This window comes from Propithecus coquereli, unplaced genomic scaffold, assembly GCF_000956105.1.
Source record: "Propithecus coquereli isolate 6110/MARCELLA unplaced genomic scaffold, Pcoq_1.0 Scaffold79, whole genome shotgun sequence".
NCBI lineage: Eukaryota > Metazoa > Chordata > Mammalia > Primates > Indriidae > Propithecus > Propithecus coquereli.
This window is the reverse complement of record NW_012154062.1, coordinates 2,027,786-2,039,768: the sequence shown is the minus strand read 5'-3', so window position 1 is coordinate 2,039,768 and position 11,983 is coordinate 2,027,786. Positions and strand designations below refer to the sequence as shown.

At 47.9% G+C, this 11,983-nt stretch overlaps 1 protein-coding gene across 1 annotated transcript; it reads left to right on the top strand.

The window, feature by feature from the left end:
- Positions 1-6,259: 6,259 nt before the first annotated feature.
- LOC105825208 lies at positions 6,260-7,153 on the top strand. The gene has a single exon (XM_012662912.1). The coding sequence runs from the start codon at positions 6,260-6,262 to the stop codon at positions 7,151-7,153; it is 894 nt and encodes a 297-aa protein (XP_012518366.1).
- Positions 7,154-11,983: the final 4,830 nt, after the last annotated feature.

Genomic DNA, 11,983 nt, shown 5'->3' with positions numbered 1-11,983 from the left:
TAGAAAATGACTAAAGGGAAATTCTCCAAATATCATTGTAAACACTGAGCGCAATGAACCCGCACAGGGGCAGGGCTCTAGTGGCTGCCCACATTGTTGACTTTTGGTGAGTTCGCTGGGGATGTCGAGTGCTACCAAGGCTTGTCCCTGGCCTGCCGGTGGCCCATTTTCTCCACCTAGCACTACCACCTCCAGCTCTAGGGGCTGCTGAACCGGGACAGTCTATAAGAAAGCAGACTGAGAAAAACCACTCGCTCCAAGATGTTAGGGGTATTGGGGGCTTTCTCCTTCCAGAATAATTATAATGGTATTTTAAAGGAGAATCCAACCCTACCCCCAAGACAATATTCAACCCAGAGAAATTAATCTGCAGAGGTAGAACTTTTGGTTCTGTGGCATTCTGATGGGCACCATATGGAAAGACCTTTTCCTCTCCCACTCAGAAGGCCCGCCCCCTGCGGGGGAAGGTAAGTTGGGAAAGGTGAGTTACTGCACAGGTGTGTTAAATGGAATCAAAGGTCATTGGCCGTGATGAAGACCTAAAGAAAAGCATTCTGCTTTCCACCAGTTGCACTTCTCAGTGGTGCTTTCCACTCACTGCCTGTCACTCTTCTTTTACTTGAAATGGCCATTGAAGATAAATAAGGCCTGTCTTCCTCTATTGGGAGATTTCCTTCCGGAAGGCACAGAGCGTGCGTGATAATCACGTCTGCCCCTATCCTGCCCAGGCCCCGTTGAGGTTGTCCCTGCTGCCTGGTCCGCCAGGCAAAGGGGAAGGAGCTCACCGGCCCGTGTCTGTCTGCATCCTCCTGCTTGGCATGGCCGTGTCCTCGCCCAGCCTGCGTGCTCCACGCTGTACAGGGACAGCTCCGAGGGGCCTTTGGAAGCAGCAGCCACATTTCAGAGCCCCGAGTGGGAGTTAGGACAAAAAAGGCTCAAGTGCTGGGTTTTGCCTCTTATTGGTGACTTTGAGCAACTGGCTGCACCTCTTGGGCCTAAGTTTCTTTTCTTCCTCCCTATGGCCTGGTGGGGATTAAACCGAACAGCAAATGGGAAGTACCTGTGTCATGGGGACGTGAGATAAAATTGCAGCCGTTACTGAGTCAACAGACTTGACCGCCTACTTAGGAGATGCGCTCTTAGAAGTAATTCCTATGTATGTAATCTAGTTTTGTGAAGGCGGCTCCCAGCAAGCCCACGTGGTATGAAGATGGCTTCACCCAGGAGCAACCTGGAGACATCAGAGGTCAGGGAAAGGAGGTGTGGCCCCCGGCTCCTTCCTAGGCGGCTTGGAGCACAAACATCTCCTAGTCCCCACACTCAAGCCCAGCTTCCTGCCCCCTCTGTGGAGTGCAGCCTGCCCCCGTCTGGCTGAAGGACACTGTCTGTCACCGCTCAGCACTTCTGAAGTGTAACGGGCTTCAGAAACCACACACGAGGGGACTGGCCGTCCAGGCATGACACAGAACAGAGCGTCTCAACTCCCCACGGCCAGTACTTGGACCGTTCAGGCATTTTTCCATTTACTTCAAAAGCAGTCTGCCGTGTGGTCAGACGCCAGGGTAGGCACGTATCGACTGAAAACAGAAAGAGGCGCTCAGAACATGCCCACGTGTGCACGGGGTGGAGGCGGGGGCTGTTAAGGACATAGAAACAGGATGGAAATGAGAGATTCTTTCTAATTAGACAGTTTCCCGAGCTTTCCCATCTGGTTCTTCCATAAATAATAACCACAAGGGGGAATATCTGACATGGTGTCATCTCCCGAAGAAATGAGCTGGGCTTGCCAATTGGGGACAGGCAAAAAATGGTCGCAAGGGAGTTGGTTTAGGAAAAATGCATAAGGTTAAGGAGTGGAGGGGACACTAGACCCTAGGGTTTGGAGAGGATGTGAGCTGCCTGAGGCTGTTTTACAGTAAGCTTTTGTTTTTATAAGTAGAAGGATATTTATAAAATAAGGATACTCTAAAATAAGGATAAAGGTATAGTATAGTAAATACATAAACCAGTAACATAGTTGTTCATTATCATTATCAAGTGTGATGTACTGATGTATTGTATGTGCTAGATGTTTATATGACTGGCAGTGCAGTAGGTCTGTTTATACCAGCATCTTCACAAAAATGTGATGCGTGGCGCTACAACTTTACAATGGCTACGTTACCAGGCGATTTTTCAGCTCCATTATAATCTTAATGGGACCATTATCCTATATGCAGTCTGGTGTTGGCCAAAACATCATTATGCGATGCATGATCCTATATCACTTTTGTGGATGACTTTTGTGTTTACAAAGTACTCCTACACAGACCATCCCATCTGACCTGCAAAATAATTCTGAAAGGTAGGAAGGGCAGAAATTCACTCTACTGTTTTACAGGTATTTCCACTGAAGTTCGGAGACTTGCTGTGAGTCACGCCTAATAAATGGTTACTGCAGAACTCAAACCTGTGTCTCCTGACCCCAAATCCATTGCTTACTCTTTCACATCCCAATTAATTCCTCAGCTCTTAGATGCTTACCCATCAGACAGGAGGTGTAAATACATGCATGTGTCTACCTGTTGCAGCTTTAAAAAATTATTTATTTCATGAAACAACACAAATTGTTCATGACTGGGTGATCCAATTTTCTCCAGGCCTCAGTACTGTGTGGGTATAAATTCTTAGAGAAGTTAACATTTATTGAAAACCTATTATACGCTGGACACTGTGCTAAGTAAGCCCTTTCTATACAGCTGTGCTTAATCCTCTCCACAACCCTAGGAAGTAGGTCTTGTTACTTCTTAGTGAAGAGGAAACCGATCATCCATCATCAGAAAGGTTAAGTAACTCGCCCAAGGTCACACAGCCACACAGTGGAAGCGGGGCTCAGAGAAATGTCTGTCTGGCCCCAAAGCTTGTGCTCTCAGTCGCGATGCCATTTACATCACAGCACTAACCGATGTTTCTCTGGCTTCCTGGCACTTGCCCCACTTCTCATACAGAACCCCAGGCTCTTAAATGTTCCCCCTAAAACTTAAGGGTTCCTAAGGAGCTATCTCACATGTGTCCTCCAAGTCAGCCATTTCTTTCCACTTCTCCAAACCACACCACCTAGAAATGCAATATTGGGCAATAATCACCAGTGTAGTGAGCTTGCAAATAAAAAGAGAAAGAAGAAAGAGGTGCCTTGGACACGCTACCAGCACCACCATGGTGTCTTTGGTACTTCACTTTATTTGGAAGTTGGATGTTTGAAATAGAAAGAGGGGAGGGGGTTGAAGGGAAACTTCCCATCTGGTAGCTCTTTGAAGCCCTGCCTACTTGGGGCAGTTGTGGTTAAAAGGCATCAGGCAAATGATAACTCTACTTCTCTTAGTCTGACATTCTTTAACTGCAAAATGGCAATGAGGCCACCTACTTCATGGGACCATGCTGTGCCTTGAATGAAATACAGTATGTAAAGCACCTGATGTAATGTCTGGCAGCTTTAGAAGCTAAAACAAAATGATGGCTCATTTTCACACAAATCCCTGTTCTATCTGAAAACATAGCTTCGCCCATCATTGGCAATTAATTAGTCAATGAACTAGTATTTGTTGAGTGATTGCCATGTTCAAGCAACTTGTTTGGAGGAGACTGTGCAAATTACACAAAGAGGACTAGATATCACTTGCATGGGATTTTTGGCGAAAATTAATGTGATCACAGTATAATTATACTTGCACATAATATTGTTTTGCCAAAACTTTCTCTGTATTGGTATTTGTTATAAAAGGATTATGGTGGCCCATGCATGGTCTAAACAGCTGTGAGCATATTTCTTTCTTTTTTTTTGTTTGAGACAGAGTCTCACTCTGTTGCCCGGGCTAGAGTGCCATGGCGTCAGCCTAGCTCACAGCAACCTCAAACTCCTGGGCTCAAGCAATCCTACTGCCTGAGCCTCCCAAGTAGCTGGGACTACAGGCATGTGCCACCATGCCCAGCTAATTTTTTCTATTTATTTCTAGCTGTCCAATTAATTTCTTTCTATTTTTGGTAGAGACGGGGTCTTGCTCTTGCTCAGGCTGGTCTCGAACTCCTGAGTTCAAACGATCCACCCACTTCGGCCTCCCAGAGTGCTAGGATTACAGGCGTGAGCCACCGCGCCCGGGCAGTGAGCACATTTCTAAAGAAGATGTAGACCAAGTCATTTGTCAGCTCTCTGGAAACGTGGGCAAAGCCCCCATAACTTTGGGTGAAAAAACAACATGAAAATGTTTTAAAAAGGAAACCCAACATCGTGAGTATTTCCACAGACTCAGCCTGGCCACCGGTGGCCAGCTAGCACCCATGGCCTTTGATGGCTCCAGGGCTGCTGCCAATGTGAGGGGATGGTGATGAGTCAGGGAAGGAGATCACCTGGATTTGACACGATGCTCCGTGCAGAGCAGGGACTTTCTGGGCCACAGGCTCGCTTTATCTCAGAGGATGATTTCCTGGCTCCCTGTTAGTCAAGTTATTTCAAATTGATGAATCCTAGAGCTTTCTCACCTCTGCCTTCTTTTCTCCTCAGATGCAAGGTCAGCGTGGCTCAAAAAGGCTCCTTTCCATTAGGAGAACTATGGAGCCTGCAGAAACCCTCCGAGTGTGAATTCCTCAACCGAATTTTCAGGTGATTGCTTTTCCTCTTCCTCTTGTCCTGCTTTGTTCTCACGATACTTTTCAAGTACCCGTTACAATTTGCTAGAAATACAGGATCTCCATTTTTTTAAAAAGCACTGCTATGTTCTCACAATTTAAGACGGCTAAATTATTTAAAAAAACAAAAACACCCTCCAGCCTGATGTGTTACCTGGATTTTTTTCTTATTTCTTCTTTCTCTCTTCTTTTTCCTTTTTCTTTCTTTTTTTGGGGTGTGTGTGTGTGATGCCAAGTGTCTTTGTCTGTTTTGTGCTGGTATAACAAGATACTGGGTAATTTATAAAGAACAGAAATTTAGTTTCTCGCAGTTATGGAGGCCGGGAAGTCCAAGATCAAGGCAGCAGCAGGTCGAGTTGTCTAGTGAGGGCTAGTGAGGGCTTCCTATGGAAGACGAACACTGTGTCCTCACAGGGTGGAAGATGGAAGAACATGCTGATCACTGCATGAAGCTTTTTTTATAAGGGACTTAATCCCATCGTGAAGGCAGAAGCTCTCACAACCTAATTACCTCTTTTTTTTTGTTTGTTTGAGACAGAGTCTCACTCTCTTGCCTGGGCTAGAGTGCTGTGGTGTCAGCCTAGCTCACAGCAATCTCAAACTCCTGGGCTCAAGCGATCCTCCTGCCTCGGCCTTCCAGGTAGCTGGGACCATAGGCACGCGCCACCGTGTCCGGCTAATTTTTTCTATTTTTAGTTGTTTTTGGCTAATTTCTTTCTATTTATAGTAGAGACGGGGTCTCGCTCTTGCTCAGGCTGGTCTCGAACTCTTGAGCTCAAGCGATCCTCCCACCTCGGCCTCCCAGAGTGCTAGGATTACAGGCGTGAGCCACCATGCCCGGTGCTAATTGCCTCTTGGAGGCCCCGCCTCATCATACTATCACATTGGCAACACCTGAATTTTGGAGGGGACACATCCAAACCACAGGACCAAGTATTTTGAAGTGGGACTGTGAGGGTCCTCCCAGAGAACCCCTAAATAACCACAAGATTTAAAATGGAAATTCATTAAAACGTTAAAGTTGTTTCTGACTATTTGTTATACCTTTTATTTTAGAGGTCTTAACAGTATTTAGTAAAAGTAATGCAAGCAAAGTAGATTAAAAGGACACTTTGAAGTTTACTGGAGGCTTCATTTATAAACCTTGATATCTCACAGGTCAGACACCAAGTGATGGGAATAGCTAATAGAGAATTTAGGATTAAACCAGGAAATGGATAGTGTTTTCATTTCGAGTATGAGGAAGGAGGCAGTTAAGGACAAGTAATGCCATTTAGACACACAAAGGTGAGAGGGGACAAGTCCTGACTGTCCCCACTCCCACCCTTAGTTGTAGATTATTCTCCACAGATCTGTTTGTTTTTGTGATTCTGTGACGTGAGTGCAGAGTCCAGTTTCACGGTCAAGACCATGCCCTGAGCCCCTCTTCCTCGAAGACTCCCCCCGGGTGCTGAAGGTGTGTCCTTTGCGTCCTCAGGCCGTCGGGGCAACCATGGGGCTGAGTCACGTCTGCCCACAGCTGCAGCTGTTTGCATCCCTGGGCACCGAGGTCTGAAACTCGACCCTGGCGAGGACCAGCCCTACCCCCTTGGAGGAAATGGCTGGGCAGCTTCAGCAACAGCAGATGAAAACTTCCTTCCTCTTCATCCAGCTGCGGGCTCCCCCTGCCCCGGCCGTCCCCGCCCAGTCTCCAGCCACTGCAGCCTGCACAGCAGCAGCCCCAGGGGGCCTGGAGGAGGGACACATTCTCCCAAGTCCCAGGACCGGCTTCTTGGCAGGCTGGGACCTCAGGCGCACACAGGGCTTGGCTGTGTCTCCTTCGAGCCCGCCGCGGGAGGCAGGCCCTGGGACAGAGCGACCAGCTGCTTTTGGTTGCTCTGCTCTGAAGGCAGAGAAGGCGGGGGAGGCAAACCCCCAGGACCCGCGCGTAAGCAGGGGTGGTGTCTGCGGATCCCCACACCGCAGGCGTCCCCCGGCCCCCGCCTGTAGGAAACTTGGCCGGCCACAGCCCCTGCCATGCGGGTGTCCTAGCCCCGCTCCCGGCATGAGCAATGGAAGCGGCGATCCCTCCACGGGCTGGAAGCACCAGCCAGTCCCTTCTGCCCCCCAGGACCCGTGGGGCATGGACCCCCTGTGCAGGGGTGTCTGGGGATGCTCCATTCCACGGGCCGCCCTGGACCACGCTGCGGAGGACAGGGAACCGGCCGTGCTGAGGACAGGCGCTGCGACCTGCCAGGTGCTCCCCAGGCGCTGTGAGGAGGACACAGGTACCTCAGTGCGGGCGACACGGGCGCGGCTCTACAGGTACTGCCCTGCCGTCCAGATCAGCACGGGCTGCCCTGCCTCACCTGCCGCTCTGCCTCTCAAGGTAAGAACGAGCCTGAATCCCCCAGACCGCAGCCGTCCCACTCGGAGAAAGGGACCCAAGGCGCAGACCTGCCGCCACGGCCCCGGGTCTCCCCTCTGCTTGGCTGGGCCACACCTCGTCTAGGGAGGTGTCCACCAGCCCAGTGTTGGGCTCTGGCACCTTCCCGGCCACCGGCAGCATTTTGCTTGGAAGGAGACAGTGAATAACTGTTTCCCAAGATTCCTGCCAAAGACAGGATTAGTAAAGTCGGATAAGGAAGGACAGACTTTATAGGGGAAGACCAGAGAGGAGGACAGAGGAGGTACCCAGACCCAACTGGCCCTGCAATGTGCTGGGTGGCTTCCCACACCCCACTCGTGCTCATAACTGCTCTGAGAAATGCAGAAACTGCAAGTTCATAATTCTACTTTCACCTGGGGGAATTGAGAAGTGGCTAGGCAAGAATCCTCTCGCTCCTTCCGAAAAGACAAGGACAAAAGCAGAGCCTGGTGTCCCCAAACGGGCACTGGGAACACTGGGAGGGACTCCAGTGAGTTGTGGAAGCTTCCAGATCGGATCCCAGTCTTATCCTCCCATCACCTGTGGGCTCCTGATCTTCCAGGGGCCACATCTATCTCCCGTCTTCCCCTCACCCTCGCCCCCACCACCGAGTGGGTGCGCAGCCCTGGACGTGATCCCCCATTTCCCCCCAGGAAGGAGAGAGGTCACTCTGTGTGGCCTCCGGGGTCTTTTCTAGCTCTACGGGCTCTGCTGCTGATCACGGCCGTGCCTGCTCTGTTGCTAGCGTCTCATCCCCCACACATCTGGCCCAACCAACGTCCCCATCATGCTGGTGCCCGAAACCCACCCCCTCCACCCAGCCCAGGTGCGCTGTTCTCTACATGGGTGGACAAAACTGAAAAAGTACGCGTTCCTTTTTCCTGTCCCAGAAGAATGGGCGTCATGCTATATACTTTGCATGTGTATGAGCAGCGAGGGTGGGAGTGAGGGAGAATGGGGGGGGTGAGACAGAAGGAGGGGGCTTTTGTGCCCGGTTGGCACAGAGGGGACGCTCAGAGATGTCACAGAAGACAGGAATGATATTCACATCGGGAAAGGAGCGTACCATGGGGTTGGAGGGAAGTCTGCTTTCTCCGGACTTTGTGCCTCTCCCCCGCAAGCCTCCACCCGCCACCCTCCTTTCCTTTTCTCTTGTTAACAGGGGGCCTGCATAGTCACCCCAGTTAAGAATCAGGGGGAAAGGATGAGCTCGGGTTCTTTCCGGAAGGGAACTCTTGGAAGAAGAGATGTGCTCGCTTGCCTCCTTAAGGAATAGTTTACATTCCACCCTAATTCCTGCATCTCTCATTTCCTACAGGGATTTAGGAGGAATGACATACCCCGTGTCAGAGCCCAGTCTCTGTAATGCGGGGTCACTCAGTCGTCGTTTGTGTACTTTAATGCCGGTCTGAGGACTTGAGAAGCCCATCTTTTCCCACTCTCCCCTCCCGCCTTTCGGAGCTGTTGCCATTTCTCTGGGGAGAGGCACTTTGGGAGTTGGTCCAAAGTGTGTGGATCCCGGTCTTGTTGACCTTATTTAGCCCCCTCTGTAAACGGGCCCCCAGACATCTGCTCCATCCAAACTAAGGATTGCAGGATCCCTGGCTAAAAAGTTAGAAGCCCCAAGTCCAATTCCTTACCTAAAGCAAGCCAGCCGGGCTCTCTGAGGCTCAGTTTTCCCGTCTTGAGAATACAATGACATCACCTGCTTTCCAGTTGCTATGGAGATTTGCGGGCTGAAATGAAAGGGCCTCTCAGTAGCCCTGTCCTAGGGAAAGAGAGGAGAAGCAAAACCAAGGGGACACCCGGGAGGACCAGGAAAGCCACAGAGTCAGAGGTGTGAGTGTAGCCTGGGAGCCCAGAGTCTGATGAGGGAGCAGGGCTACCTGTCCTTGACTTTGCTGGCCAGACACTGTGATTCCTGCTGCTGTGAGGAGAGAGAGGAGTTGGGAATTTAGCACCCTCAGATCCATGAGTCCTTTAAATGCTTTATGGCTGGTACTAAACAGGTGACCCCTGCCCAGCGCTGGGTGTTAGAAAAAGGAGCAAAATCAACAGAAATAGTTGGGGGTTTTTTGTTTGTTTGTTTGTTTTACCTCTCCAGCCCTGGGCAAGTGAGGTGCCATCTAGACTTGAAAGATTAGTATATAAGAAGGACCCAATCCCTTCCTGTTTTGGAATTTAGCTCTACGAGTTGCAGCAAAGTGTCAAAAGGGTGATTAAAACATCTTCTTGTCCACGATGGGTGGTGAGGCCCTCGATTGTCCACAGTGGGAACTTTCAGGGGATGTACTCATGAAAAATGTGATCCGTTATATTTATTAATGTGAAATGTTGGTTACATGGAAGGAAACTCTATCCATACGTGCATATTATAGGGTGAGGTCCTTACGTCAACTTTCCAAGGAGAAAAATCCATATTGTAAGAGCAAACTTTCTTCTTCCCAGTACTACAAATGGCTAAATTTATTCTGTCAGTATTGAAACATCATGGGCTCCAGAGTCAAAATTGTTGACTTACATCTTCCCAAGTATCATAAGGAGTGAGTGCAGCTCATCAAATCTCTTGGTTCTTAATATATTCTATGATTGGGCTTTAGTAAAAATAACTGTAGCCTTCTATGACCTAGAGGGCTTCCATTACACTATTTCCTCTTATTAAAATTCTGCAAGGATACATGTTATTATCACGCTTGAGAATGGGCAGCAATTTGCTGGGACCCAAGGCTAGGACAGGACAGCTCAGGCCCTGCATTCAGGTTGTCTACCCTGTGACCAGGGCTCTTTCGCCTTCTCGTGCTGTCTTTCTAACCCACGACATTTGCTTGAAAGGTAACCCAACATTTCCTGGGGCCTGGTGGTCTATACTGCTGTCCCCGTTTCTCTTGTGGAGAGAGCAGAGAAAGATCCTCAGAAATATAAGGTCTAGTGACCTGGGCTCATTTGAACGAGAACAGCTGGCTTTCTAGAAGCAGTGGAGACCTGGGTGTGGAGGACATGGAATTGTAGTGCAGGGCAGTGTCAGTGGAGGGCTCTTAACTTTCCCGTGGTTGGTCTGTCAGTGTGAATCAGAAAATGTTCCATGAACTGGGGCCAGAGCCTGCCCTAACCATCTGTTGGGCCCATGTGCCATTGCCCCTCTGTGGAAACCCAAGGAACTGTCGGTGTTGGATTCCAGTTTGGGGCTAAAGATACAAAGACAAGGAAAATAGACCCAACTCAAAAGAGAGGGGGAAAAAATCTTTATAGTCATTTAGGGAAAATTCCACATATTTAAAAAAACGGTTTTTCACTAAGTCTTCATACCTTACATAATACGTCTTAAAATAGTAGTGACTTTTGGTGTATAAACAGCCTTAGAAAATTAGTAGTAAATAAATTTTTAAAATGTCCCCAAAAATTCCATTTTTACGAACCGCATAAAATGTTCACCTATAGCTTTAAATTTCCTCCCCGAATTTACCTATTTAGGTCTTCCTTTTTCCCTTCCTCCTTCACCATGGGTCCTCAAAACCAATCAACTTTTTGAGCTTTCATCCCCACCTTCTAAGCGTGTCCAGGGTTTAGAAGACAGATGAGGATGAACAAGACAGATAAGGATTCAGCAGGAGGTTTATAGGAGAGGGAGGCAGGGGTTGGTACATTAGCCATTCATCTAATAAATGGAAATGCAATGTAGGTCTATTTTCTTACAGGCAGGCCCTGTCTAGCAGATGAGAAAAAACTAGTTTTAACTCTCTGTGTCTTGGATTGTTATTCCTTAAAATCAAACTAATGTCTGAGATGTAAGTCTGTAAACTGCATTAAATTTTTTGTAGAACGTCTTTGTTTCAGTCAAGAGATGAAAAGGAAGCTCCAGTTCTGCCAACTGTGTGGCCTCTGCCAGTTCACTGAACAAAGCCAGCTTGTCTTATTTGCTCTTGGAGGTCTTTCCGGGTCTAACATTCTATCCTAATGATGAGTCTATGAATCCAGAAAGGGAATGCATTGTTTAATGAAATAAAAGTATTAAAACGATTTAATTTCATTGAGCTCAGCTTGCCTCTCAAGATTAATTATTTTGTCAAGTGACTTCGCTATAGGAAACTTACATATAGAAGGGGCTTACCTTTCTTAGAAAGAACTAGAACTTCAGTGGGGAGCTACGAATCCAGAGATATGAAAGAGTTAGTGCCTTCCTTGAGCAGTAACACAAATTCCCACCACGGAATTTTAAGACCAGTATTGCAAGCTGTCTGCCCTCCAATGATTGATATTTCCTTCTTGGACCAGATTATAGTTAAATGAAATTCCCTTCTGTGAGTTGAACACTGACCTCCTGGTCTACTTAACCCTTAGGCAGCATTCATTTATTAATACCTCATCTGGGGTAAGCACTTCATTACCCAAGCCTGGTTGACTTGTTTTGACCTATCATACATTTAGAAACTGTTCTGCTCATGAAATAGTATTCTCAACAATTCTGTCTTTATAGTAATCCTTCTTGGTGAGTAATGCGGAATTTTTAAAAGAAACTAGAACAAAGAGAGAGCATGCACAAATGCTCATCTAGTAATTTTACCAGTAATATAGATCAAATGTGCAGTGAAGCATCCATTTTTAAAAAGATTCTGGTATTTAGAAGACAGTATTGATTGGATTGAAAAGCTTATCCTTAGTTCATTTTACGCTGCACTGGTTTTGACACAGATGTCTTGATTTATTACTTGAATAAATAAAGCCTGAGATAACAGAATGGGTTTCAAATCTTTTTCATCTTATGATTTGCCTTGGTGTTCCCATGACAACGCTCTCTCATTCCTTTTCTCTTCTTACTCCTCCCTTCGACATTCATACAAGTCGTGGGTCAACCCAAGTCCTGTGGGTCGTTGTATAGGTTCTGCCCTCACGGAATTCCATGCACCTCAGCATCTC